Source organism: Ranitomeya variabilis, chromosome 5, assembly GCF_051348905.1.
Source record: "Ranitomeya variabilis isolate aRanVar5 chromosome 5, aRanVar5.hap1, whole genome shotgun sequence".
Lineage (NCBI taxonomy): Eukaryota > Metazoa > Chordata > Amphibia > Anura > Dendrobatidae > Ranitomeya > Ranitomeya variabilis.
The window spans coordinates 81439662-81467542 of record NC_135236.1 but is presented as its reverse complement, the minus strand read 5'-3'; the positions used below and the strand labels follow the sequence as shown (position 1 = coordinate 81467542).

Genomic DNA, 27881 nt, shown 5'->3' with positions numbered 1-27881 from the left:
AGATCACCCATTATGTGACTTTCCATTTTAGGGATATGTGGCCAACTAACTAGTGCTGCTGTACCGTTTCTAGATCATCCATAGTAGATTTAGCGTCCCTGTCAGGTTTTAGAGCTTCAGCACATCGGACATAACCCAATTGTGCAGCAGTATTCTCTTAAGCAGGTCAGGCTAGAGTTAATAGGGAGTGTGTGCTTGGTTTGAACAGTCATTTTGTGCTGATAGTCTCCCGTTAACAGTTCAATGCTAGAAACAAGTGCGAGTGTCAGTCTCCCTGTATTACCGGACGATGTACGACTATTATGGCTGCACATAGAATCAACGAAACCTCAGGATGACTCCTGAACTGGAGGGAAAGAAGCAAAAAAAGTCTGGAAGAAAACAGGTTTAATGTTCAAAACAGCAAAAAATATAATGTGAACATGTCTCCTCCTAGACACAAATATATACAGTCACACTGTGCACGGGATCACGTCGGTTCCTCTACGGTGGGACAATAAGGGCAGCGCACCCCCTCCGAATTCAGGCGTTTCCCCCTGTAATTACTCATTAGGGAATATTTTCGATTCCTTGATAAATAATATTTCAGCCACATGACGGGAAACTAAGAAGCGTCCTGAAAACGGTCCAGTCTTTGCTCAACAGCAAGGTACGCAGGTGCAGAGACATCCCGGGGGTCTTGGGTAGGTCCGCCATTGTCACCTGCATTGGGAACACACATTGAATATTCTGGGATTCCAGGTAGAGGAGGAGGGCAGGATCCAGCACGGAAAACTGGTTCACTTCTTTCTTTAAAGCCACGGCAGCAGAGGAGAGGCGGGTGAGTAGGGGACGGGGGTCTGGCTGCCAGGATACCTCTGCGCCTCTCTCCTTACACCTCCATAGTTGTACGGTAGATGTGCGCGCTTCATGCTCCGTCCTGGTTCTGTTCACCGTCTTCTCGTCGCTTCCAGATCTGTAGATGAGAAATGACTGCTCATAACCAAGGAGCCGTCTAATAGTCTACGATGGCCATCTGATGAAGAGAGGACAGGGACTTACAACCTTCGGCGCTGCAGCTGCTGGAAAACTACAACTTACACCGTTCCCTGGCAGCCTATGGCCATCACGGGAAGCTGGGAGTTGTAGTTTGACAACAGGAGAGTGCTGAAGATTACGGATTTCAGATACGGATTTGTACATAGGTTTTGGTGCATTTCAACGATTTAAAGGGGTTGTCCAGCCTTTGGGTACAACTCAGAGTGACTTCAGGTTCTCACAGGGCATGCACTATGTGCTATGGGGATTCTCCGATGCAGATAGTGGGCGTTCAATCATGCATGTGACTGGCATACTTATGGTAACATTCCAACTAGACTTGCCCAATACACTTGCATTAAGGGAGGCTGTGCACGTCTAGTCGGCACATGACTGCATGTATGTAAATCACTTACTTGCAGTCACGAACCAACCTGCTTTCAATGCCAGCACTGGAGAATCCTTACAGTGTACAGTATGCGCGATGTGAGGTTTCATAAGCTTAACTCGCAGAGTGACTGCAGACTTGTACCCCAAGGCCCGGACCAACCCCTTTACAGCATGCGATGGCGCACTTCTAACTGGACACTAAGGATGGTCCGTGATCTATGCAATGAGCAATGAACGCTGATATTTTTTATTTTTAATTAGTGGTAACATGCGACTATCCCTTTACATGCCTTTACTCCCCAGAAGTGCCACATTTAGGATTTCCATCAGAGGACGCAATCTGTAAATGAGACGGCTGCAATACAAGGCGAAAGGCATTTTCCACTTTGCAAAGAACTATTGCTCAATTCTTGGTATATATTCTGGAGTGGCCTGAAGTGCCGATTCCTCGAGTCTCTCCAGATAGCGGAGCCACATTCTGGAGAAATCACTCAGACACGAGACCTCTCCACTTCTGAAGTACGACTTCGGTGTGACCGCGCACGTACCTGGATGTAGGCCTCCGACAGGGTGATCATCTGCGGCAGGATGTCTGTGACTTGCAAGTCCTGCAGCTCGTACCATTTCCCGGTGCCCTAAATGCAGAGGACGGAATCAATTACCCAGATACTGAATCACCGCCTGATTCCCTTTAATTAAAGCTGCCGCTACAAAGGTGGATAAAGGGCCGAGGGGCAATCGCACAAGAAAACTGTTCATTGGGTAGCAAAAAATACAAAATAACCTTTATGATAAACGGCATAAAACTACAAAAAATAAAAAGTGTCAAAATGACAAAATGGATTTTGTCTTCCCCAAAAAGTGTAATCAAATAGTTGCACGCAGCCCAAAATGATACCATTAAAATCATCTGACCGGCACACAAAAAAGTAATTTCTCACATAGGTCCGTTGACAGAAAAAGAACAGTCATGGGTCTCAGTATATGGCAACACAAGCTAATTTTTTAAAAATATTTTAAAACCACTAATATATATAATTGTGCTGACCCCAATCATCGCGTTATGAAGTCATTTTCACTGAACAAAAAAAAACAAAACAAAAAAAAGCTATACTAGAATTTTTTTTTTTTTTTTCACCATTTCACCAATTTTTTTCTTAAAGGGAATCTGTCAGCCGGTCTTTTTTTTTTGCTATTCAATGAGAGCAGCATGATTTTGGAGCAGAGACCCTGATTCCAGAAATGTATCACTCATTAGGCTGTGTTTTACTGCTTCAATACAATCAAGTGTTTTATCAGCAGGACATTATCACTACAGGACTAGATGTCTCGTGCGTCCTGGTCCAAGCACACCCCCACCACTGATTGCACACTAAGTTACCAATCAGCGGTGTGGACGGGGTTATACAGGACTCAACATTCTGAGATCTGCAGCAGAGAAAACAGTGATTCTATCACAACTGTTGCACCCAGTAAACTAAGCAGTATATCTCTGGAATCAGGGTCTCTGCCCCTATATCGTGCTGCTCTCAGATTACATAACAAAATCCTGCTGACCGATTCCATTTAATGTTTTTCTATGGAAGTTTAATTTGCAATACTGTACTGTTGTGGTGACCTCCATGACAACCTTGGTTGCACAAGACGTGGTGCTAATAAGGCGTGTTCTTAGCAAATGGTGACAACATGACACTGTGAAAATGACAGTATACGCACATGGTGGAGAACGTGGATCCGGTATGAGCCTTCATTGGGTTTCCCATCATGCACTATGTTGGCTATAAGATCATATGTGGTGTTCTTGTGCTGAGTCTGACATTCGTCCGCCAGATACTCCCGTAGATCCACGTTCCTAGGAACACAAATAAAGGGGGAAAAATCCAACATTGGGAATCACCAAAACCCAGAAACATCCTTTTCACATAAATCTGTAGTGATTCAATGGCGATGTTCCTCGTGGTAAAATATACACACAAAAGCTCCAACGTGGTCCGTGGCGATGGATCAGACTCCACCTGTCACCGTGCAATGAATAAGCAATCACCCATCATTAGTGAGCCGCCATTATTAATACACGGCCCCGCTCAGTCATCCAGCGCCATAATACCGCACTGTGGTCACCGTACGGTGGGAGATACTCACGTGATGGGGAAATTCACTATAGTGGGGTTTTTCTCCACAAAAAAGTTGTTCTTGGTAAAACGCTTTATACAGAATATCAGGTACGGAGGCAGCTTGGTCAGCTGGAAACGCTTCAGGAAGTTCTCCTTGTAGGTCTTGTACTCCTGTAAAGACACAATGGATTAATATGTGACTAGCCAGGTATATATATATATATATATATATATATATATATATATACACATACACATACATACATATATATATATATTTCTAAGTTGTTGATAATGGCACTGGCCCTTTAAGAAAGGCTTAAATTGGGCTCTCTGCTCACTGTTCCGACTGAGCTGGAGGATATCACTCACGTGGCGGTGTGCAGTATGGAAATACAGGGAAGATGTGTCTTACTTCACACCTATATTTATTATACAGGGGCAATGTAAGATGGATTCCTGTGTATTATGGAGCTGAAGGAAGAGAAGGCTAGAAAGGAATTTTGTCACAGCCCTCTGTGTGTCTATGTAGTGAGATACTCCGATTAACCCAGACTCCATACTTTGCAGATTAACCCTTTATAAGCAGTTATGTCCTCCTCTTTAGAAGCAGCTCTACCTCTTTAGAAAGGGACATCTTACTATATGGGCGATCAACAACAATACTGTGCATCATGCTCCTGAATGGAGAACATTTTTTCTGGTTTGCTTCACATTGTGATGGAGTAGTGAAATAATAATTCACCTTATCTATTTTCTCATACCTTTATATATAAAAAAATAAATAAAAAAAAAATCACAAATTGCTTCCCCCCCCCCCCCATTATATTCTATGGACCAAAAAAAACAGCAAAACAGCCTAATTGCTACCAGATCTGAGCACAGGACCCCATTTACCATTCTGGTGCTGTGAACAATCACCTCCCCCCCCTCACAGTTGGTATCTCCCAGGGAACAGAATCTCACTAGATTTTGTAGTCCGTTAAAATGAAAGTAAAACCTACATCCCTGTAATTCTGAGGGAAATTCTCGGATTTACTAATGACATATAATGGAGAAAAGTCTTAGAATCGCATCTCCTCTTACTTTTTAATGTTTTTCTCATAACCTATATGGCCCCCTTTAAGCGACCAGTATTGTGAAAGCCGGGTGTGGGTGTAATGATGACCTCTGTTCCTCCAGCTGATTGGCCGCCTACAGACAATAGAGTAAGGTGCCATTTGTTGCTTTATACCTTTTCTGTGATGCCATTAAACTTGGCCAGGATACTGAAGAGCGGCACTTGGGGGATGATGAGCTGCTCCTTCTCGTCCTTGTAGAGAGGGGCAGTGGGAAGGTCCAGAGTCAGGTACATAAAGGGCGACTCCAACGTTTTCTCCTGGTACTCCTCGTTTTCCAGTAGCGCCTCCTTTTCCTCGGCGGGCTGTGGGCAGAAGACGCCAGTTATGGAGCAGATGATGGTCACACATTCCTCCAGTAAACAGCTGATTTTCCCAGACAGCTCCCCTGCAGGGTAACTGCAGTACTGCAAGGAAGCCATTGATCGACATGGCCATCAATCTCACATATGAATGACTCTTATGTGCCAGTAGGAGAGCTGCTGCTAGTCATTCTGGCACACAGGGAGAGGGTCTGCAGCAGGGGACCACCACACTGACATCCTCGCTCCCTGCAGCTCCATTAACCATCTCTATAACTGTCATGCAGCTAATGGAATAAGGGGGCATTCTGGTGATCGTAGGGGTTCATGGATCTAATAGTTATCACAACTGGATAAATGGTCACTAGTTTGGGCTGGAAAACCCCTTTAATTTATCAGACAGTGGTGTAATTATGCAAGATGGAAAAAGTCCTATGTCCAAATGGGCAAAAAACAATCTATTTTTTGTTTATTGAGTGTTTTGGAAAAAGGAAAGTCAATATCCACAGAAAAAATTGTTCTCCTGTAGAACATTTTTATATTTTCTTAAAGGGACACTAATCTCCATCTTCGATGTTGTATCCGGGTGTCTTACCAGATCAGGATGTGGCAGCTTCTTGGTGAATATCCGCATCGATCCCTGGAATACGTCTGTTACAATGGCTGCAGAAATTAGAAATATATGCAGAATTGCGCAAGTTTAAAGAAATGTAAAACTAAACCATCATTGCCTTCTAGGTCGTGGAGAGATGCTAGGAAAGCATGGCAGCTTTCTTCCAAAGTCCACAGTTTTGTCTTGGGACTAATTTAAAGGTGTAGACCCATCTTCATACATGGGTATTGTCAGATAAGACTTGTAAATAGAAGCTTTTCTTCAATTTACTGCTTGTCAAAATTGTTAGCCGTTGTCGAGATATTAACACTTTTGTTTACAGTTAGTTGCCTAGGAGACCGACCACCGTTGCCAGACAGCAGAACATGCACAGTGCTTACAAATTCTTTTCCATTGAGCTTGTAAGTACTGAAGTTGGACAGGATCTTTGGAGTGCACAGTTACTTCCTAATCCTGGCTAGCTACAGAGCAGTGCTTTCAAGCTGGGCAGCAGCGATGGTCGGTTTCCTAGGCAATGAGCTTAAAACAAAAAAAGAAAACAGTTAATATCTTCAGAATGGTTACAAATTTTGACATGCAGTAAATTGCAAAAGTGCACGTTTTTACAAGCACTAGCCATCTACGAAGATTAGATTAACCCTTTAAAAAAAATGTTTATGTCGTGTTGTTGCCCCTGTACTCAGCACATGACTAGCGTACATACTCGTCATAGGACGACAAACACCAGTTCGTATCTGAGATAAAGAGGAAAACGTCCTCCTCGGCTCAATCGCTCATTTGTAAAATAACCAGCGGACTTGAAGGGCCACGTAGTGTGAAAAAAAATGTCTGCGTCTCACTGGGCAGGGGATGGATGCCAGCATGAAGTCTCCCGACAAGAGTCCTAATCACCGGGGTAATATGCATGTAAGGGGAAGTGATGGTGGACGCGAGCATGATCCGAGACCCCCACAGCGGGGGGTGCAATGTGAGGAGGAATAAGTCACAGAGTCTGACGATCCCTGCCAGCAGCCATCATCAGATATTAGATGTAGGAAGCGTCCACCATCACGCAGGTCATAAAATACTACTTTGGAAAATGAGGATCACATTGAACAATGCACATTTCTCCCATATCTTAAGAAAACATTTTTTTTTTACAAGATTCAGTACAACAACAAATCAATATGTGGTTTCGTTCTCTCTACAGTTGAGATTAGGTGTTGGGCAAAGTTGTCCGAAAATATCAGATACTTGTACAGTACCAGGAGCACCTATGACGACCGATATGGATCACCAGATGGTCCCTTTAGGCCGGGAATGGACAATAAGAGCCATTCTTATTTAATTTTTTTTCACTAGTCAGATAAGAAGACCCTTCATATTTAATTAAAGGGAACCAGTCATGTCGCAGAAGAGCATTTTCCTGCAGATATAGGGTTACTCTGTATGTGAGTGGCTTTAAAATCCCTCGGCTACCAGGAGAAAATGATATAATATCCTCCCTGCAGCCGCCTTCTATACAGCAAGAGCACTATAATCTCTCCCCGGTATATTGACTGACAGCTGGCACTGCACACAGTCAGACAGGCTACAAAGTAGAACGTCAATCGATGTGCTGGGGAGTGATAACAGTGCACTCACTGTATTGAGAGCAGCGACTACCAGCTCGCCGCACCGCCCCGATAACTGGAAACAAGTGGCTGCAGGGAGGATATGACTTAAAATTTCTCCCTGCAGCCGCTGCTTCTGTTAAGCAGGCACAGGGAGAGCACGCCCCATAACCGGCAGATCATGGCTGTGTGTTACAGTCAGGAACGGCCTCTAACAATCATGGGTGGAGTGGATCCCGTGACTGTCAACCTGTTAAATGCTGTCTAACTGTGAAAGCGGCACATCGGGGTGCGTCATTCCACAAGCCCAACGGGACGCGATTGCAGGTTGCCAATTGGTTGATATGACAGCCGGGGGGTCTGCTGAAGACCACTGTGCTTGTTATTACAGAGCTCCTTTGACACCCAGCCTGTGGCCGATCAGACGATTACAGATTTAAGTCCCTAAGGGGTTAACATTACTAAAATGATTAAAAAAAACTGGACATGTTTGGTATGACTGTAATTGTACTGATTCATATTGCCAGGACATTTTTTACTACAAACTGTACACTGTAAAAAAAATTCCCCCCAAAAAATGTCAGAATTTGGGTGGGATTTTTCAAAAATTCTCCCCACCTGGAACATTTTTTCCCATTTTCCAGTACACTGTGATAAAATTAATGGTGTCATTCAAAAGTACAACTCATCCCGCAAAAAAACAAGCCCTCATATGTCTATATGGAGAGAAAAATAAAAGATTTGGCTCTGGGAAGAAGGGGAGAAATTGGACCCTTCATGAAGGGGTTAATAACTAAAAGCCACAAAAAAATTGTCCACCTAGATCCTGGGATGTGTTCAGCCAAATTACACTCCCTTCCCAACTGTATGAGGAGCATTTACTTACTTCTCTTTTTTTTGGTGCCGCCGAGAGCAGAGTTCAAAGCATTTAAGAACCAAGAAAGAAAGTCGACGCCATCACCTAGAAAACACACAAACAATAAGTAAAGGGATCTGTAAGGCTCCGATCACAAATGCTATACACTAAAGGCTACGCGGCCCGGGACCAGTCAGAGCCATCGTGGTATGTTCTATGCAGAGGACAGGAGCGTGTTAGGGTGCTGAGCAGTGTTCACACAGTGCAAGGATAATAAACACCTACGGCTGGTGTCCTCAAAAGTGTTGCGGCCCACGTAGCCCAGCGGCCCACGTAGCCCAGGCACCCAGCGGCCAACGTAGCGATTAAACGTCAAAAACAATCTAACCTGGGGATGACGTAACTTGAAGGTATGAGCAGAAAGAGAGAGAGGAGGCCGAGCTCAATTCTATGTAGCATTTTCCCTGCCATAAATCAATTGAATGGACAACTTCTCTGAGAAGACTTCATAATTACTAGTAACATAGAAACCAATTTCTTGCAACAGCTGAAGGTTCAGGTCACGCAGAGAATAGAAAAATGTGCTACATGGTCAAACTAAAATGTATCTGGACAAACAAGAAGCCGCCGACGCAGGCGCTTCGGACTCACAGCCGCCGACGCAAGCGCTACGGACTCACAGCCGCCGACGCAAGCGCTACGGACTCACAGCCGCCGACGCAAGCGCTACGGACTCACAGCCGCCGACGCAAGCGCTACGGACTCACAGCCGCCGACGCAAGCGCTACGGACTCACAGCCGCCGACGCAAGCGCTACGGACTCACAGCCGCCGACGCAAGCGCTACGGACTCACAGCCGCCGACGCAAGCGCTACGGACTCACAGCCGCCGACGCAAGCGCTACGGACTCACAGCCGCCGACGCAAGCGCTACGGACTCACAGCCGCCGACGCAAGCGCTACGGACTCACAGCCGCCGACGCAAGCGCTACGGACTCACAGCCGCCGACGCAAGCGCTACGGACTCACAGCCGCCGACGCAAGCGCTACGGACTCACAGCCGCCGACGCAAGCGCTACGGACTCACAGCCGCCGACGCAAGCGCTACAGACTCACAGCCGCCGACGCAAGCGCTACGGACTCACCCTGCTTAGTGATCTGAAAATTCTTCTTGCTGCAGAGAACGACGGCCTGCAGCATCTCATGTGGGGACACATGCGCCTTAAAGTTTCTGGGGTTCCACAATTTACGCATCAGCTCTCCGAACCTCTGCACCAAGAGGAACATTATGTCCCCTGGAGGGCGCTGAATTTCACGGTAGTTCTCTTCCTCCAAAAAGTAGTTTCTCAGCGGGGGAACATTGGACAATGCCTAGAATAGATATACACAACATATAATGAAAACAAAGCATCAAGAAACGTGGAAGCTGATAATATACCAACTGTGACAGCCGGTTCTCCTTTATCGCATGTCAGTCACTGATCCTGACACCAGGCGTTGGTTCTCCTGCTCTTTCATAACTACAACTCCCAGCATGCCCTAACAAGTTCATCAGTCAGGATTTCACAGACTCACCTGCAGTACGGCATTGGCGTAGTCATTAGCTTTGATGTTGTTGAGGCCCACGATGCCCGGCAGGTAGGTGGTGCCATCGTACGCCCGGGACAACTTGGCTTGTTTGTCCAGATGATTGATTTGAGCTTTGGTGAATGTTGGCTTCAATACGTACTGAGGAAGAAAGGAAAAAGTGATGCACAGATCATGGAGGAGTGGGACCCATGGATTTTGGCTACAAAGGTCACTTCTGCTCAGTCGCGTTAAAATGGTAGCATGAGGGAGGATAGGTAATAAATGTACGATCACTGGGGTCTAATCTTTGTGACCACCAATGAGCACAAGAACAAGGGTCCCCAATTCCAGTGTAAATGGAGAAGCAAAGCACTTGCATATTTAAATACACAGAGGGACCAAGTCGTGGACCAATCTTGATATTTATTAAGAAAATATCTACAATTGAGGAAGGTTTTCTTTATGAAATATAACAATGAACCTTTTCATATGGAAACAAACTTAAAGGCTTGTCCCACGAACAAAGTACATTTTAATTAATAGATCTTAGCATATTGGAATAATAGAATGTTATGCAAAAGCAGCAAAAAGCATTTGGCCCACGGCCTAATTTACCGTAAATCTGTAATAACAAAGGATAAAAAAAACTTTAATAATGCAAATAAAGCAAGATGATAAAAAACACAGTATCATATCCCCACAGCGAGTTCCTCTACACGTAAGGTATGATGACCCTTTTGTACCTACCCCCCCCCCCCTCGGCAAAGTATGGACACCCCATCACAATATGATTCCCCAACTGTAATCTCCACACAGTAAAACAGACCCCAAAAAGTCCTCCATACAGTATAATGACCACAAACAGTCTTCCATACAGTATAATGGACCCTGCATAGTCCTCCATACAGTATAGTGGCCCCACATAGTCCTCCATACAGTATAGTGGCCCTACATAGTCCTCCATAAAGTATAGTGGCCCTACATAGTCCCATAGTCCTCAATACAGTATACTGGGCCCTGCATTTCCTTCCATACAGTATAGTGGCCCCTGCATAGTCCTCCATACAGTATAATGGCCCAAAATAGTCCTCCATACAGTATAATGGGCCTTGCATAGTCCTCCATACAGTATAGTGGCCCCACAACCCAGTGGCCTCACATAGAAAAAAGAATTCTCACGTCTCCCTGATGCTCCGGTCTCTACAGTGCATCTTCTGATCCTCTGCACTGCTCAGCACAGTGGGTGCGTTGTAATGACGTCATCACACCCACATCGCTGAGACGCCAGAAGCAGAGGGAGAATGATGGCGGAGGGAGCTTCAGCTGACTCTCCATCCTTCATCATTGCTTTCAATGGTATTGGAACCCAGAAGGCAGATAGAGTTGAAATTGCGCTGCCAGCCAGGCGCCTGCCCAGCGTCGTGTGCCAAATATCTTCACACTGCCGGCCCAATATGGCCCATGGGCCAGAGTTTGAAATGTGTAGTCTAAGGTTAAGGTGGAGCGCGTGCCTGACCTCCGCTTCCATAGATTAATGGAGAGGTGCTCACATACGCAGACTATGGCTCCCTGGGAGATGGGACCCTCGTTCTTGTGACCCAGTTATCACACATTTCCCATCTGTCCTGCTGATACTTGATATTGTCTGTGATTTATCCATTTTACTCAATTTGTAAGGCTCCTAAAACTAAGGCACCCCCTGGTGGTAGGTGTGGTGGAGATGGGGAGGTCAGACGCTGTAAATTTACAGCACCTGGTCCTGGTGCACCAGTGCCTGAAATCAAGAAGGAGCGGATCAGGTCTCCGGCAGTCAGAACTGCTGGGTCCTGTTAGATCAACTCTATCAGCAATGTGGGGTACAGCAGGGGGCTGTATTCCCCGGTATCTGGGGCTCCAATAGATGCTTTCGTATTCCCGGGAATTGGGGCAACTATGAATGCTTTAGTATTTCCCTGTAACTGGGGCAACTATGGATGTTTTCATATTCCCCTGTAATTAGGGCTCAACTGTAATGGATGATTGGTCATTACTAGTGATCAGCGAATATACTCGTTACTCGAGATTTCTCGAGCACATTCGGGGGGTCCTCCGAGTATTTTTTAGTGCTCGGAGATTTAGTTTTTCTTGCCGCAGCTGAATGATTTACATGTGTTAGCCAGCATAAGTACATGTGGGGATTCCCTAGCAACCAGGCAACCCCCACATGTACTTATGCTGGCTAACAGATGTAAATCATTCAGCTGCGGCAAGAAAAACTAAATCTCCGAGCACTAAAAAAATACTCGGAGGACCCCCGAGCATGCTCGAGAAATCTCGAGTAACGAGTATATTCGCTCATCACTATTGGTTACCATTATGCCTGTAATGGGGGCTTTGGTTGCCACTATTGTGAGGGGGGCAGGAGCTGAATGTGGCTCACGACCCTCTCTCAAGGCTGGATGTGGCTCTCAAGGTCAGAAACGTTGGGGACCTCTGCTCTAAACCGTTCAGGGCTCCATAGGAAGGAAGGAGCTCAATGGAAAAGGATGATTGTGCTAGGGACCCCCAATAACCCAGGATGGACACTATCTCCATGTTGGTGTGGACTATAACAGTTGTAAGATACCCCACATTAAAGGGGTCTATCCAACAGACAAACTCCCTTTATATCCTCCCAACACTGCAGCCACGTACCGTGATGTCTTCCAGGGAGGAGTCGATGATTTTGTAGTTATCGGGCAGACAATAAAACATTAGGGTGTGCAGATTTAGGAAAACGTGGTGACTAAACTGAACGCTGTGGATGTATGCATGAGACTTCAGCCCCCGACCTGCGGATGGAGGAGAGAGAACATTCAGGGGGTCACACTCTGGGTCAGATCCTAATCAGCCGGAGCCGGTCACTTACCCTGGAAGTACTTCCCGCACACCAGGCAGGCGTAGGCATTAATGTGGGACAGAGATATAGAGCACAACTTCTCAAAGTCAAAATCCAAGACGCTCCTGTAAGAAGAGCCAGAGAGTAAGGTGGGAACGGAAACTTCTACATTACCAGTCCATCCTTCTCACTGTAAGGGACCAGTCACACAACTACGAGAGTTACTACATGAGAAAAATAAAACTAATTTTTTCTCGGGTGTCATCTTAGTCAAATAAGTTTTCTTTTTCCACTGAAAACCTGTGATGGATTCCAAGGCCCCCTGACGGTCACACGTTATCATTCTAATTGATAAACAGATTGACAAGACATCAGAAACCTTCTGATTTGTATCTGTGTCTCCAGGATCCTCAGACTTTAAGGGCCAATTCTGACAAACAAGGTCGATCAGAATAGGACCTGCTCCGAGCCTCCCGGATCTAGGATTTCAACTGATGTTGGAATAAATCTAATCTATGCTAAGAAAACTGAATTGACAAACAAAATAAATAAATAACAAAAAAAATAAAATAAAAAAAAAAATCATCAGACTGCACTCAGACGTTGCACACGGATGTGAGAGTGCAGCCTAATACTGACCTGTTGATGGTGTCCAGATATGGGCAATGCCTGCTGCGCCGATCCTTCTGCTCATAGCGAATGTACTTGGCTTTAACTGAAAGATATAACATAGGGATTTACTGTTCATGTACAGGAAGCGTTATAGAAATCAATGACAATGATCTCTGAGGAGTCTGTACTGAGACACTTAATTAGAAGATTGTGTCAGATAAACGGGCTTCTCACTAAATTAGAATATCATCAAAAAGTTCATTTATTTCAGTTCTTCATTACAAAATATGAAACTCATTATATAGAGTCATTACAAACAGAGTGATCTATTTCAAGTGTTTATTTCAGTTAATGGGTCATTCCATATCAAGTGATCCAAATATGAATATTTTTTTTACCTTACGTCTTTAGATTTTTTTTATTTTTTGTTTTTATGAAGTACAACTTTAGTTAATTACAAATTAAAAGTTTAGAATTTTTTTCTTCATCAGTTAATTTTTTACAGATTTTTAAAGTTTTGAAAAAGCATGGATTTTGGCCTGGTATGGCTTTACATTTTGTATCATATCTCGGGCTAGAATTAAGATATAGAGGTGGGAGAGGCATCATTTTTCTCAGAACGGTACCGGCTTTCATTTGATATGTCACAAGACTATGTTTCTTTATATTTTGTTTTGGAGAAATCAAATTAAAAATTTTGATGCGCAATTCTGAAAAAAACGTATGTTTTAAAATTGTGAAAACATGCATGTGTGTTACTTGTGTCCTTGTTTACATTTGTACAGGGATTCAACTTGGGATCTATCACATTTGTATTTTTTTTTTAAGCCTTGAATCATCTGATTTTATGTTTGTGTGAGTTTCTTCCTTTTTTCTTTTCAAATTACAACTTACTGCATTCAACATTTATATGTAACAATAAAGAAACACAAAAAACAAAGTGCCAGAATAAATGCATCTTAGGCTACTTTCACACTAGCATCGTACTCGGCCCGTCGCAGTGCGTCGCGCCGACGTACCGACGCTAGCGTTGTTTGCGCTGCACAACGGGTGCAGCGGATGCAGATTTTCAGCGCATCCGCTGCCCCATTGTGAGGTGCGGGGAGGAGGGGGCGGAGTTCCGGCCGCGCATGTGCGGTCGGAAAAGACGTTTCCAACGTACCAAAAAACGTTGCAAGCAACGTTTTTTGCTGCCGACGGTCCGCCACAACACGACGCAACCGTCGCACGACAGTTGCGACGTGTGTCAATGCGTCGCCAATGTTAGTCTATGGAGAAAAAACGCATCCTGCAAGCACTTTTGCAGGATGCGTTTTTTGACCAAAACGACGCATTGCGACGGAGGACAAAAAACGCCAGTGTGAAAGTACCCTTAATCATCATAACTACTTGCTCAGCATTTTCAACCTGAATGCATTGAACAAGCCAAAAGATAAAAGGTGATCACATCCTCAAGTGTGGTTTTCTAAATACAGTCTGATCCTAATTATATGTTAAAAACAAGATTAAAAGAACCAATATTTCTACCACCTATTTATACATGGAACAATTTTTTTTCTACTATATCACTAAACATGTCATTTCTGAAGTGTTTAAGAAGAATAGTCCAGTAGTTAAATCCTCGTTCTATAAAATATAGACTAATCAAACAATTAATAGGTTTTTACACTGGCCTGTTATCATCAATGTGTCCCTTCTAGTGGGTGAAATGTCATCTTGTCCATAAGCGCTCACTAGCAATGGCCGTTTCCTTCTGTGTGAGTATGTGCGCCTGTCATGGTGCTCGGCTCCACCTGAGTTATATCTGTTTTTTGTTCACTTTTACAATGTCTGATTTTCTTGGATACACAAACGACGGCGCTGGACCAGAAGGTGCAGAAAAGTCACTTCTACGTCTTCATTTTCACAATCTTTGGAGAGTCCAGTAGCGGCCACCAGCGCCGATCATATTCACAGGTCACATAGCCAGTTGTGTCATCCATTGCTAATCTTGTGCCGCCTTCTACCACGTCATGGACGTCACGGTCTTTATTTCCACTACATGGGATGACAGTCCGGTATTGCTGAGTCCCTGTGATGGGTTCTGCTTCCTGTAACCGATATAACAAACTCTCCTCCTCCTCTTTGTAGTCCTGGTTTGTACAACACATGAACTGGATGTTAAGAATATTTTTCTCCCTCCATTTGAGGAGTTGCCTGGGTGATAAGATTTGGTGTGAATACGGCCCGAGCTGCCGGCCTGTCATCTGCTCTGTAGTCACCGTCTACCCCTGGTCATCCTCAGCCCTAACAAAGCTTCTCCTCTGTCCTCTCCTGCTTCTAATACTCTGTAACATAATAAATAATACCGTAATATCTAGCAATCATGGATTATTTGCTAAATACAGACCTCACACTGTTAGACCACAAGCTGAGCAGATCTGAAATCAAGATTTTTGAACTGACTCTGTAATAGTTTTATTTTTTAAAATATGATCCCATCACGATCCCAGCTTGTATTTTGGTACAGATGTGAATAGGAGCATAGCAGGCACATGTGCAGTTTTTGAAATTTTTAAATTAAACGTTTTTTTTCGGAAATGCGTTTTAAAGTTTTGCGCTTGCGTTCGCATAGGTAAAATATTATCAAAGATACTATTGTGACATATCTGGTGAAAGCCTGTACAGTTCTGAGTAGAATGGTGTTTATTTTGTTTCTCTATCTCTTTTCTAGCCTGAGTTATGGGGAGAAATGTAAAGGCAGGCAACACCGAAATTCGCACTTTTTCCGAACTTTGAAAATCAATAAAAAAAAAAAAAAAAAATCTAGAATTTTTTTCTTCTTCACATTTTGCATTCTCTGACAAACTATTACCAAATAACAAAATCTCAAAAGAATTAAAAATATAGTGGTAAAAATCATTGGTTCACTTGACATGGAATGACCCACATGTTGATGATTATGGCTTACAGCCAATGAAAACCCAAAAGTCATTATCTCAGTAAATTAGAATACTTTATAACATCAGCTTGAAAAATGATTTTAAAATCAGAAATGTTGGCCTACTGAAATGTATGTTCAGTAAATGCACTCAATATTTGGTCGGGGCTCCTTTTGCATCAATTACTGCACCAATGCGGCGTGGCATGGAGGCGATCAGCCTGTGGCACTGCTGAGGGGTTATGGAAGCCCAGGTTGCTTTGATAGCTGAGCACCACTGATCAGGGGGGGATTAATCACAATTTTTTCCCTAGAGTAGGAATTGTCCCATCAGGACAAGCTGTTTCCATCTTTACCATCATGCTGCTGGTTCCCCTTCTATTATAAAAAATGGTGGATCTGCTCTAAAGCACGTGTCCTGCTCTGGGGTATTTGGTATGACTGAGTATTACATAGTCACTTATTGATCTGAATGGATGCCATTTACAGAAGCTGCCCTCATCATATTATATAGCACTGTGTTTTTACAATTGCTCATTTTCCCTTCTACCCAGTTCCTTCTCTTTTCCATTAGGTCCATGACATCACCTGATTAATAACTGATTAGCTGAATCCTTCTTAGCTCCATGTAGAAACAGGAGGTTAATTTTACCTGCATGAGTCATAAGTCACTGCAAAAGTCCCTGGAATGGGGAGGTGAAGAGGGGAAATGATAAATTCAGGGACAAGAGACTTCCTGTTTCTACATAGAGCAGAGAAAAGAGAAGAATTATCTGGGTAGAAAGGCAAAATGAGCAATTGTAAGTGCACAGTGCTGTATAATGTGAGGACGGCAATATATTAGGAGGATACAGCCTTTGACGGGAGGAGGAGGTTGACGGCTTCTTTAAGAATTCCATTCTCGCCACAGCTTCTTATAGTGAGCAGATATGATGTCTAGACTCTTAGTTATGGGGCCTCATTACTCAGCTCCTACAGTCTGCAGTAAGGTGCCCACCAGTAACACAGGTTGCCCCCACAGTAAAGAGTGGGGCAGTGTAAGCAGCCATGTTGTTTATCACATGACCAGAACAACCAATCACAGGTCGGCTTGCATATGTGCACAACAGCATAGAAAATGAAAGCCGATAGCTTATTGGTTGATGTAATTTAGATCGGCTAGATGCCAGCGAACAGCACGTATCTACAGCCCGAATCATAATCCCAGTGTACACACCTACAGCCGCCGAAGCCCCTTCCTCCACGTTCTCCTCCGCTTCACGTTTAAGCCGTTTCTCCACGTTCATTTTTCTCACACCGCCACCGTTGCGTACCGAGCCTCGAATCTACAAAACGCCCCGCCCCCTTAGTACAGAGCTCATTGATTGGTCGATGCAGAACTAGAGCGAGGCTTGACACGCAGTCAAATTCTGGTCTCTCATTGGTTCCGTCTGTGTAACTTTTTACCCGGACACCAATCATCTTTGAGTTCTGCCAGCCAATCAGCAAGAAGGAGAATTAAACCGCATAGAAAGGGGATTTGGAGATTCCGCGACCGCCAGTGATCGGAGGGGGATGGAGGAAGAAGCGGAGTCGCGGGTGAGAGCGGGGCCCGGCGGACGGCTGGACATGAATCATGGGTTCGTTCATCACATCCGGCGGAACCAGAAAGCTCGGTGAGCGACTCGGTGTCATTGTGCTTACGCTATTGGCGGAGGGGCATGCTGGGAGTTGTAGTCCTCTCACTACACAGTGTACAGATGTTCCAGTGAGGTGCAATATTTAGCAGTTTTTAAGCTCCCCAGATCCCCATATCCCATGCGCAAACATAAAGGAAAATGAAAAGATACAAAGACAATGACTTCTTGTGTCACCATGACAACGCCTGTCTGGTGAGGACGCTGCTGATCTCTGGGGTAGGGGGGATCAGACAGAAAAGACCCCTGTGCAAGAGCAGTATATGGGCCCTGTACAAGAGCAGTATAGGGGCCCTGTGTGAGAGCAGTATAGGGGCCCTGTACAAGAGCAGTATAGGGGCCCTGTGCAAGAGCAGTATAGGGGCCCTGTACAAGAGCAGTATAGGGGCCCTGTACAAGAGCAGTATATGGGGGCCCTGTGCGAGAGCAGTATAGAGGCCCCTGTGCAAGAGCAGTATAGGGGCCCTGTGCAAGAGCAGTATAGGGGCCCTGTGCAAGAGCAGTATAGGGGCCCTGTGCAAGAGCAGTATAGGGGCCCTGTACAAGAGCAGTATATGGGGGCCCTGTGCGAGAGCAGTATAGGGGCCCTGTGCGAGAGCAGTATAGGGGCCCCTGTGCAAGAGCAGTATAGGGGCCCTGTACAAGAGCAGTATATGGGGGCCCTGTGCGAGAGCAGTATAGGGGCCCTGTGCGAGAGCAGTATAGGGGCCCCTGTGCGAGAGCAGTATAGGGGCCCTGTACAAGAGCAGTATATGGGGCCCTGTGCGAGAGCAGTATAGGGGCCCTGTGCGAGAGCAGTATAGGGGCCCCTGTGCAAGAGCAGTATAGGGGCCCCTGTGCAAGAGCAGTATAGGGGCCCTGTACAAGAGCAGTATAGGGGCCCCTGTACGAGAGCAGTATAGGGGCCCTGTGCAAGAGCAGTATATGGGGGCCCTGTGCGAGAGCAGTATAGGGGCCCTGTGCGAGAGCAGTATAGGGGCCCTGTGCGAGAGCAGTATAGGGGCCCCTGTGCGAGAGCAGTATAGGGGCCCTGTACGAGAGCAGTATTGGGGCCCTGTGCAAGAGCAGTATATGGGGGCCCTGTGCGAGAGCAGTATAGGGGCCCTGTGCAAGAGCAGTATTTGGGCCCTGTACAAGAGCAGTATAGGGGCCCCTGTACGAGAGCAGTATAGGGGCCCTGTGCAAGAGCAGTATAGGGGCCCCTGTACGAGAGCAGTATATGGGGCCCTGTGCGAGAGCAGTATAGGGGCCCCTGTGCGAGAGAAGTATAGGGGCCCCTGTGCGAGAGCAGTATAGGGGCCCTGTGCAAGAGCAGTATTTGGGCCCTGTACAAGAGCAGTATAGGGGCCCCTGTACGAGAGCAGTATAGGGGCCCCTGTACGAGAGCAGTATAGGGGCCCCTGTACGAGAGCAGTATAGGGGCCCCTGTACGAGAGCAGTATATGGGCCCCTGTGCGAGAGCAGTATAGGGGCCCCTGTGCGAGAGCAGTATAGGGGCCCCTGTGCGAGAGCAGTATAGGGGCCCCTGTGCGAGAGCAGTATAGGGGCCCCTGTGCGAGAGCAGTATAGGGGCCCCTGTGCGAGAGCAGTATAGGGGCCCCTGTGCGAGAGCAGTATAGGGGCCCCTGTGCGAGAGCAGTATATGGGGGCCCTGTGTGAGAGCAGTATAGGGGGCCCTGTACGAGACAGTAGGCACTGCCGGCTCTGATCGGTGAAAAGATCATTACCTCCGGTCAGAGAGTTCTAGTAAGCAGCTGTGACCAGCAGTAAGATGTGTACCTTCAGTCACAGAGGTGTCGGCTAATGAGACTACTCCTCCTATCAGCCTATGCCTGTTGCCGCTAATAACAGCTAGAGCAGACACTGCTGATGGGAGTATTCATCAGCCTGCAGTATAAATTAATAAATAATAATGCAAAATGTGGGGTCACATTTATCATGGCTGGTTGTCAAGTATAGAGGGGTCCACATGCTGTTTTTTTTAATTATTTAAATAAATCATTTTAAAAAATGGCATAGAGTCCCCCTTATTTTTGAAAACCAGCCAAGCTAAAGCAGACAGCTGGGGGCTGGTATTCTCAGGCTGCTAAGGGGCCATGGATATTTGCCCCCCCCCCCCCCCCAAGCCTAAAATTAGCAGCCTGCAGCCACCCCAGAATAGATGCACCTATTACATGCAAATTTGCGCTTTGCCCAGCTCTTCCCACTTGCCCTGTGGCTGTGGCAAGTGGGGGTTCATTTTTGTGTGTATTGGAACAACAACAAAAACACAGGCGATCAGTGGGATTTAGATCTGGACTCATTGCTGTCACTTCAGATCTCTCCAGCACTTTGTTTCCATCCATTTCTGAGAGCTTCTTGAAGTATGTTTGGAGTCATTGTCCTACTGGAAGACCCATGACCTAGGACGCAAACCCAGCTTTATAACACTGGTCACTACATTGCGAATCTGTTGGTAATCTTTAGAGTTCTTGATGCCTTGCACACAGTCAAGGCTCTGAGTGACAGAGGCAGCAAAACACTTCAAAACATCTTTGAACCTCCACCATATTTGACTGTAGGTATTGTTCTTTTCTCATTCTGTTTTAAGTAAACAGGAGGATGATGTGCTTTACCAAAAAAGCTCTGCCTTGGTCTCATCTGTCCACAAGACGCTTACCCAAAATAATTTTGGCTTGCTCACGTGCATTTTGGCAAACTGCAGACTAGCTTTTTTATGTCGCAGTGTCAGCAGTGGGGACCTCCTGGATCTCTTGCCATGGCGTTTATTTGAAAAGTTTACGGATAGTTTGCGCTGACACTGATGCCCCCTGAGTTTGTAGGACAGCTTGAATTTCTCTAGAACTTGATTGGGGCTGCTTACCCACCATCCAGACTATCCTGTATTGCAACCTTTCATCAATGTTTATTTGCCGTCCACTTCCAGGGAGATTAGCTACAGTGCCATGGGTTGTAAACTTCTTAATTATATTGCGCACCGTGCACAAAGGAATATCAAGATCTCTGCAGATGGACTTGTAACCATGAGATTGTTGATATTGTTCAACAATTTTGATTCTTAAGTCCTCACAGTTCTCATATTTCTGTTCTCCATGCTTAGTGTGGCACACAGACACACAATGCAAAGTTTTAGTCAACCTCCCCTTTTTATCTGGTTTACAATGTGATTTTCATATTGCCCACACCTGTTACTTGCCACAGGTGAGTTTGAATGAGCATCACATGCTTGAAACAAAGTTGTTTACCCACAATTTCTGAAGGGTGTCAACAATTTTATCCTGCCCATTGTGTGAAATGATGTCCTTGCCTTTTTTCTCTTTTTTTTTTTTTTTTGCGCTCCAATGCACACAAAGGAAATAAACATATCTATACCAAAATGTGTAATTGCAATCATTTGGTGGGAGAAATACTTAATTTTCTGGAAAACTTTTAAGGATGCAACACTTTTGGCTAGGACTGTATGTGTCGACGAGGTGCCAAGATTCGGTGATGTAGGACCCAGAGAAATAGGCTCCAACATGTATAGTGCTTTTTAATGGGTCCGGGTTTTAGGAACAGCCAAAGAGTTGGGTGGGCCTGGCCGTTCCTTTACCTCCAGTTTCAGGATTTGGAGTGGGCTCTATAAGTGGGCTTCCTCAGTCAGTGTCTTGGAGTAGAAGTGGAAACACCTCTGTTGGTATTGGTCAGATCTTGACAAGCTGTGTGTGTCTGAATGGGTGAGCTCGTACCTCTAAAAGGAATATTTACTGTTATCCCTTTGTGCTGGAAAATGCTGTTTTGTTTTGTTAACCTGGACGGTTTATGGACATGTATTAAACCACTCGTTCGTTTTGAACCAAAGAACCGAATCCTTGTGTGTGCACCAGCGCCTACCAGAGAGCTGATCCCTTACACCATGTATTTGGCCCTCTGTTAATGTGATGTCTGATTACTCGCCCTGCCCGACCCATGCAAGACTATTGTACATTTTTTATAAGATTGTTGTTTTTTCTTTTTTTTACTTTTATGAGAGATGATTACGATAAGGAGGTGAAACAAGCTAAAGAGAAGCAAAGGAAAAGGCACACCCCGGGACCGTCCCGACCTCGGAAACCAGACCTGCAGGTCTACCACCCCCGTCCACGAGGTGAGAGCTGTATGTAGATGGGCGCTCCGAGGTTTTCTGGGCCTTCAGTATTAACGTCTACCTGTCATTTGGAATTATTTGTGACATGTTATACATGACCGTGTTGTGATTAGTGGGACGCTGCTCTGAAGCAAATACTTCTGCAGGCAACAAGACCGGCTTGTGCAGGAGTACGCACGGAGCGATGGACGGACCCATACCCGCCCTGTGCTCATGCAGGAGCTGCGCTCTTCTGCTTGTAGAGGTGGGTGCTTCAGAGCTGTGTTTTCAGCCATTAGTGGGGGTCCCAGGACCTGGACCCCACTAATCAGCAGTACATGTATAAGCCATTAATGGGTAACCATCAAAACCTGATTAGCGGGGCCTGGCCCACTGCATTATGCATGTGAATGGTATTGGCTGTGCCAGGTATTGTAGCACTGGCCAATTTTAGTGCAGTACAGGACCGGTTACCACCAACCCTAAATTCTGACGATCAGTGATGGTCTTAGGGTTCACAAACTAGTGGCCCATCCTGAAGCTGTGTGATCAGTATTTAAAGTGACCCTCCACCCTGGGTCTGAAAAGTGACTACTAGTCACGAGCGATCGTGCTCAAATAAGGTGTTATCTCAGCATGCTCAGTGGCTCATCGAGTGTTTTCACGTGCTCGAATAATATAATAATTCGAGCAATAGCATAACCAAAGGGCTAGTCCATCTGATACATGTCTCATAACCCAGCCATTTTTTTTGAGTTGCACTGAAATTGGTAAGATAAGCCAGGAGAACTGCTACTTTAAACATTAAAGGGATTGTCCAGTCAGAGGATATTGATGACTTATCCCTGGACCAGGTCATCAATATTGGATCTGTGGGGGGTTCCAAACCCGGCTGCCCCACCAGTCACCTGTAATCGTCTATGGAAGCTGGATGTTAACGCATGAACATTTGCTGACAAGCCACCGCCAAGTACCGCAGGGCAGCTTATATTCTTATAGGAGCCGCTCTGCAGCACTCGGCAGCGGACGCTACACAGTGCTCCGTCCCATGTGGTTACATCTGCCGGCTGGCTGATCCGTTAGTGGTGCCAATCTGATATTTTTGACTTGTCGTAGGTGTAGGTCATTAATATCTTCTGACTGGACAACCCTTTATCTACATATATATAAATCAATATTGCAAGTAAAGATATAAAAAACTTTGTAATATATATCTTATTAAGCAGTATGGTTCTTTTTCTTATTATCAATCGCTTTTTTTTTCTTGTTTCCTGTTCTTAAAAACTACTCAAATCTGTCTACAAATCTGTCTGCGGTGAGGGATCAGATTACTGAGTATAGAAGTCTGTGGAGTGGTGAAGGGGGAATAAGCTGGAGGGAGAAAGGCTGCGGCTGTTGGTGACTAAAGAGGGGGAAACCTCTTAATAATGAGGGACACAAGTCCTAGAATGTTCTTCGTGAGCGCACATGGCCGCTCTTTCTGGACTTTACACCTCAGATTTGGGCTGAATTAATAAAGATGATGCAAACGTAGACTAGCCTGTCTTAAAAGCCCCAGTTTTATCACATTGGCATTATGAGACCGTGTTTGGTGCCGATTACAGTAGACCAGAGGTTTGGGGCATTTCTTAGTAAATTCGGACATTTTTCTTGAACCTATACTGCCCCCTATGTTCTGGTGCCAATCACTGCAGACAGTTTTGGGAAGCGACCAGCTGATAATTTAGCAGTAATGTGTATCATCCCTTCCCTCAGAGAGGCCGGGCCGCACTACCGATCGGGCGGATGATGACCTGACCGACAGCGACTCCAGTACCGACCCCGAGAACCCGGCAAATCAACTCTTCTGCTTGGAGTTTGAGGCAGACGGAGGCGAAGTCACATCTGTTGTGGTATATGAGGTGGGTGTCGTATGAAGTATCCATGGGTGGGACCACAGCGGGTGCAGGGGCCATAGAGCCGAGGAGGGCCCACAAGGTCCTTCTGGCCCATATGAGAAGACCCAGTACTAATAAGGATCCATGTTGGTGGAGATTTTGCGTTGGGGCCTATGAACTTTGAGTTTCCCCACTGGCATTATCCTGTACTGATTATTATGTGCGGATTGCTATAGACCTATATACATATTATTGCCGTGTGTGTCCATATGCTGCCCTCCATAAAAGATAAGGACAGCAGGAATTTGTTGGCCGACTTCATGAGCTCTAGGATCAACTATCATATTGCTGAAATCTAAGGGGTAATCATCCCCATTGTGGAGAAGACCCTCCATTTCCTTTCTCATTCTTTTTTTCTCCATACAGCAGCATTCTGGGGCTGCACAGCGAAGCCGGGAAAGGCAGACTGCCCCCTTAACTGGAGGGAAAATAATTTTTTTTTTTTTGTTTTAGTGCCCTGCATTAGATTTATTTTTTACATTTTTTTATTAAAGGTATTTTTTAACGCACATTGAACTCCATAAAAATTAAAAAAAAAAATCAATGATGGAATTGCGCTCTTTTTTCACCCCACTTGGAATTTTTCTCCCCATTTTTCAGTACATTATGTAGTAAAGTGAACATGACCTACAATGAAAAATTAATAAAAAATAAGCCCTCAAACGGTTGTTGGTGGGGAAAAAAAAAATAAAATATGTATGGCTCTTAGAAGAAGAGGAGGAAAAAAGTGAAATTGGTTGCGCCCTTGAGGGATTAAGATGATCTATTCTACGTTTACATTGTCTAAAGGTTTTGATTGCTTTGGTAAATGAGCCCCAGTCTGATCAGGTATAGCAGCAGTTTAAGTGACGTTCCAATATACAGAACCGAAAAAAAGGACTGGAGTGTAAGTTGGTTTACATGCAACGTGTAGGAGCACGTTCACACTGTGGCCATCAAACAGACAAAACCCAAGACAAACAAAATGAGCACATACCCTGCTGTAAGTAAAGTGTAATAGTGCATATATATAACATAGGGAACTTTGTAAACAATGTTCTTGATTTAAAAAAAAAAAAAAAAATGTAAAAGCCATCCCACCAGCAACAAGGTGTTCCAATCAGGATGGTCCTAATCTCTCGTATTCAAACCTCACCATGTTGCAAAAATGACCTTAACCCCTTTCTGACATCGGGCGTAATAGTACGCCAATGTTGGACACCCTCCATTTGATGTGGGTTCCGGCGCTGAGCCCACATCTTTTCCGGCACAAGTCAGCTGTTTTGAACAGCTGACATGTGCCCCTAACAGCCGCGGGAGGAATCGCGATCCTCCCGCGGCTGTTAATCCTTTAAATGCCACTGTCAAACTTGGACAGAGGCATTTAACATGCGCTTCCGGCAAGCACTCTGGAAATCCACCCATTGGTGACCCCGTCACGTGTTGAGTTGGCATGACACCTACAGGTCTCCTGCAGACCTCTATGGTTGTCACTGCCGGATTTCTATGAGCGCTGCCCGGTGGCCGGCGCTCATAGCGAACTGATCATCGCCTGTATGCAGCAGAGCCTATCAGGTTATGGCCGCTTCGAGACTATTTAAGCACGCAAAAAGTAAAAAAATTTAAAAAGTTTTTAAAAATATAAAAAAGTTTAAATCACCACCTTTTGCCCCATTCAAAATAAAACCAAAAAAAAAAAAAGAAAATTAAACATACACATATTTGGTATCGCCGCATTCAGAATTGCCCGATCTATCAATAAAAAATGAATTAACCTGATCGCTAAACAATGTAGCGAGAAAAAATGTCAAAACCCTAGAATTATGTTTTTTTGGTCGCCGTAAGATATTGCATTAAAATGCAATAACAGGCGATCAAAAGAACGTATCTGCACCAAAATGGTATCATTAAAAATTCAGCTTGGCACGCAAAACATAAGCCCTCACCTAACCCGACATCTCGAAAAATGGAGACGCTACAGGCATCGGAAAATGGCGCAATTGTTTTTTTTTTTTTTTTAAAGTTTGGATTTTTTTTCACCACTTACCGTATATACTCGAGTATAAGCCGAGATTTTCAGCCCTTTTTGGGCTGAAAGTCCCCCTCTCGGCTCATACTCGAGTCATACCCAGGGGTCGGCAGGGGAGCGCTGCGCGATATTCACCTGCTCCACGTTCCGGCGCCGCTCCGTCTTCAGCGTCTTCTGCAGTGACGCTGAGGTCAGAGGGCGCGATGACGTGGTTAGTGCGCTCCCTCTGCCTGAACATCAGTGGAGAAGACACTGAAGATGGAGCGGCGCCGGAACGAAGTCAGGGGACCTGAGCGACGAGAGGTGAGTATGTGTTTTTTTTTGTTTTTTTGTTTTTTTTTTATCGCAGCAACAGAAAATGGGGCAAGTGTCTGTATGGAGCATCTTATGGGGCCATAATCAACATTTGTGCAGCACTATATTGGGCAAATGTGTCTATGGAGCATCTTATGGGGCCATTATTAACCTTTATGCAGGATTGTATGGGGCTCCTGATTCAATATGGATATTCAAAAACACTTAACCTACTGATGTCTCAATTAATTTTACTTTTATTGGTATCTATTTTTACTTTTGACATTTACCGGTAGCTGCTGCATTTCCCGCTCTAGGCTTATACTCGAGTCATTAAGTTTTCCCAGTTTTTTGTGGCAAAATTAGGGGGGTCGGCTTATACTCGCGTCGGTTTATACTCAAGTATATATGGTAGATAAAAAAATAACCTAGACATGTTTGGTGTCTATGAACTTGTAATGACCTGGAGAATCATAATGGCAGGTCAGTTTTAGCATTTAGTGAACGTAGTAAAAAAGCCAAGCAAAAAACAACTGTGGGATTGCACTTTTTTTGCAATTTCACCGCAATTTGATTTTTTTTTTTTCCCGTTTTCCAGTACACGATATGTTAAAACCAATGGTGTCGTTCAAAAGTACAACTCGCCCCACAAAAAACAAGCCCTCACATGGCCATTTTGACCAAAGAAATAAAAAAGTTATGGCTTTGGGAAGAAGGGGAGCAAAAAAACCTAAACGCAAATACCCCTGGTCGTTAAGGGGTTAATGTGAATAAGGGCGGAGCAGGATCGGTACACTACTACAGACACCCACCAATGGGAAGCTATATAAACGTAATGCCGTGCTCAAAGAAAGGAAGGTCACATCCTTACCTGCACTAAGTCCTAGAGGTTAGGACCATCCCAGCTGGGGTCACCTTGTCGCTGGTGGGATGGCCTTTAAGCTTTTGTTTTAATCAAAACCAGTATTTAGTAAGTTTCCTATGTTATTTCTATGCACCATTGCTTTACTTACAGCAGGGTATATTTTCATTTTGTTTCTGTCTTGGGTTTTGACCTTACAATATACCTTGTCATGTGTGTGAAGAATATGTAAATTTCCTCTTCAGAGATGAGGAGGACTTGAACTCTAGCGCCACCTATTGTAAGTAGCTATCCTAAAAGTCAGTATCGACCCTTCAACGAGTCTAGGATAAAAGCCAAACCATAATGTCAAACTGCAGACCAGATAATGTAGTAATCTCTGCCGGTTCCTGCTCTAAACACATAGAATATTCTATATATTGCCTTCTAGAGCTGAGCACTGCTACATTATTGCACACCGACACCGACGACCATGCATTTACATGCCTTCCATTTTTTTTTACGTTCCATCTGATGCAGGATGATGACGCTGAGCAGATTGCGACAAAAATCTCAGTAGAGAACCAACTGGAGACCAGAATGAAGGAGGCTCTGAAAAGACGGATTCAAGAGGAAATCGCCAAAAGGAGTGTGCATCGCTGAATCCCCTCCCCCATCATTGGGGCCTGGTTATTCCTGTGTGGACACCGCCGTATTCTCCAGTATTGGGCGAACGATGGAGTTGGATATACCGAGGAGCCGGAGAACCTGTATGAGCCGTTCCCGCCGTGCCAGTAATGAGGGGGCGCCTGTGTTATGTCTCATTTACTGCTCTGGGAGTAAGACCCCCGTATGATTTAGGAAGTGTGGGGGGAATCGGCACTGTAGTACCTTACATGGTCCGACGGTTTCCTGAAGAGTGATACATTGGTTTGTGTTGTTGAATTCAAGTTTTTAAGTTTTTCTATTTCCAAAATTGCTCAGCGGTGGGAACCTGCATCTATTGGACATATCTGACCTGTGACAGAAAATGCACAAAAATAAAAACTTTCCCAGTGCTA

At 44.9% G+C, this 27881-nt stretch overlaps 2 protein-coding genes across 2 annotated transcripts; one reads left to right on the top strand and one right to left on the bottom strand.

The window, feature by feature from the left end:
* Positions 1–370: 370 nt before the first annotated feature.
* On the bottom strand, positions 371–17486 carry USP39 (ubiquitin specific peptidase 39). The gene is made up of 13 exons (XM_077262669.1): positions 17176–17486; positions 13067–13142; positions 12458–12552; positions 12244–12380; positions 9577–9729; positions 9147–9372; positions 8033–8107; positions 5537–5604; positions 4756–4944; positions 3550–3692; positions 3124–3259; positions 1956–2042; positions 371–955 (listed from the first exon to the last, which is right to left on the bottom strand). Exons 1-13 carry the CDS (start codon positions 17243–17245, stop codon positions 908–910), a joined length of 1503 nt encoding a protein of 500 aa, XP_077118784.1. The 5' UTR covers positions 17246–17486; the 3' UTR covers positions 371–907.
* On the top strand, positions 17481–27881 carry C5H2orf68 (chromosome 5 C2orf68 homolog). The gene is made up of 4 exons (XM_077262670.1): positions 17481–17614; positions 21646–21761; positions 23496–23641; positions 27361–27881. Exons 1-4 carry the CDS (start codon positions 17514–17516, stop codon positions 27481–27483), a joined length of 486 nt encoding a protein of 161 aa, XP_077118785.1. The 5' UTR covers positions 17481–17513; the 3' UTR covers positions 27484–27881.

Excerpts from the sequence above, each read along its gene's own strand:
- C5H2orf68 (XM_077262670.1), top strand. The coding sequence starts at position 17,514 with ATGGAGGAAGAAGCGGAGTCGCGGGTGAGAGCGGGGCCCGGCGGACGG. Across the intron at positions 21,762-23,495 it reads CTACCACCCCCGTCCACGAG|AGAGGCCGGGCCGCACTACC; the intron begins GTGAGAGCTGTA and ends CCCTTCCCTCAG. Across the intron at positions 23,642-27,360 it reads CATCTGTTGTGGTATATGAG|GATGATGACGCTGAGCAGAT; the intron begins GTGGGTGTCGTA and ends CATCTGATGCAG.
- USP39 (XM_077262669.1), bottom strand. The coding sequence starts at position 17,245 with ATGAACGTGGAGAAACGGCTTAAACGTGAAGCGGAGGAGAACGTGGAG. Across the intron at positions 12,381-12,457 it reads GTGCGGGAAGTACTTCCAGG|GTCGGGGGCTGAAGTCTCAT; the intron begins GTAAGTGACCGG and ends CTCCATCCGCAG. Across the intron at positions 3,693-4,755 it reads TTAATGGCATCACAGAAAAG|GAGTACAAGACCTACAAGGA; the intron begins GTATAAAGCAAC and ends GTGTCTTTACAG.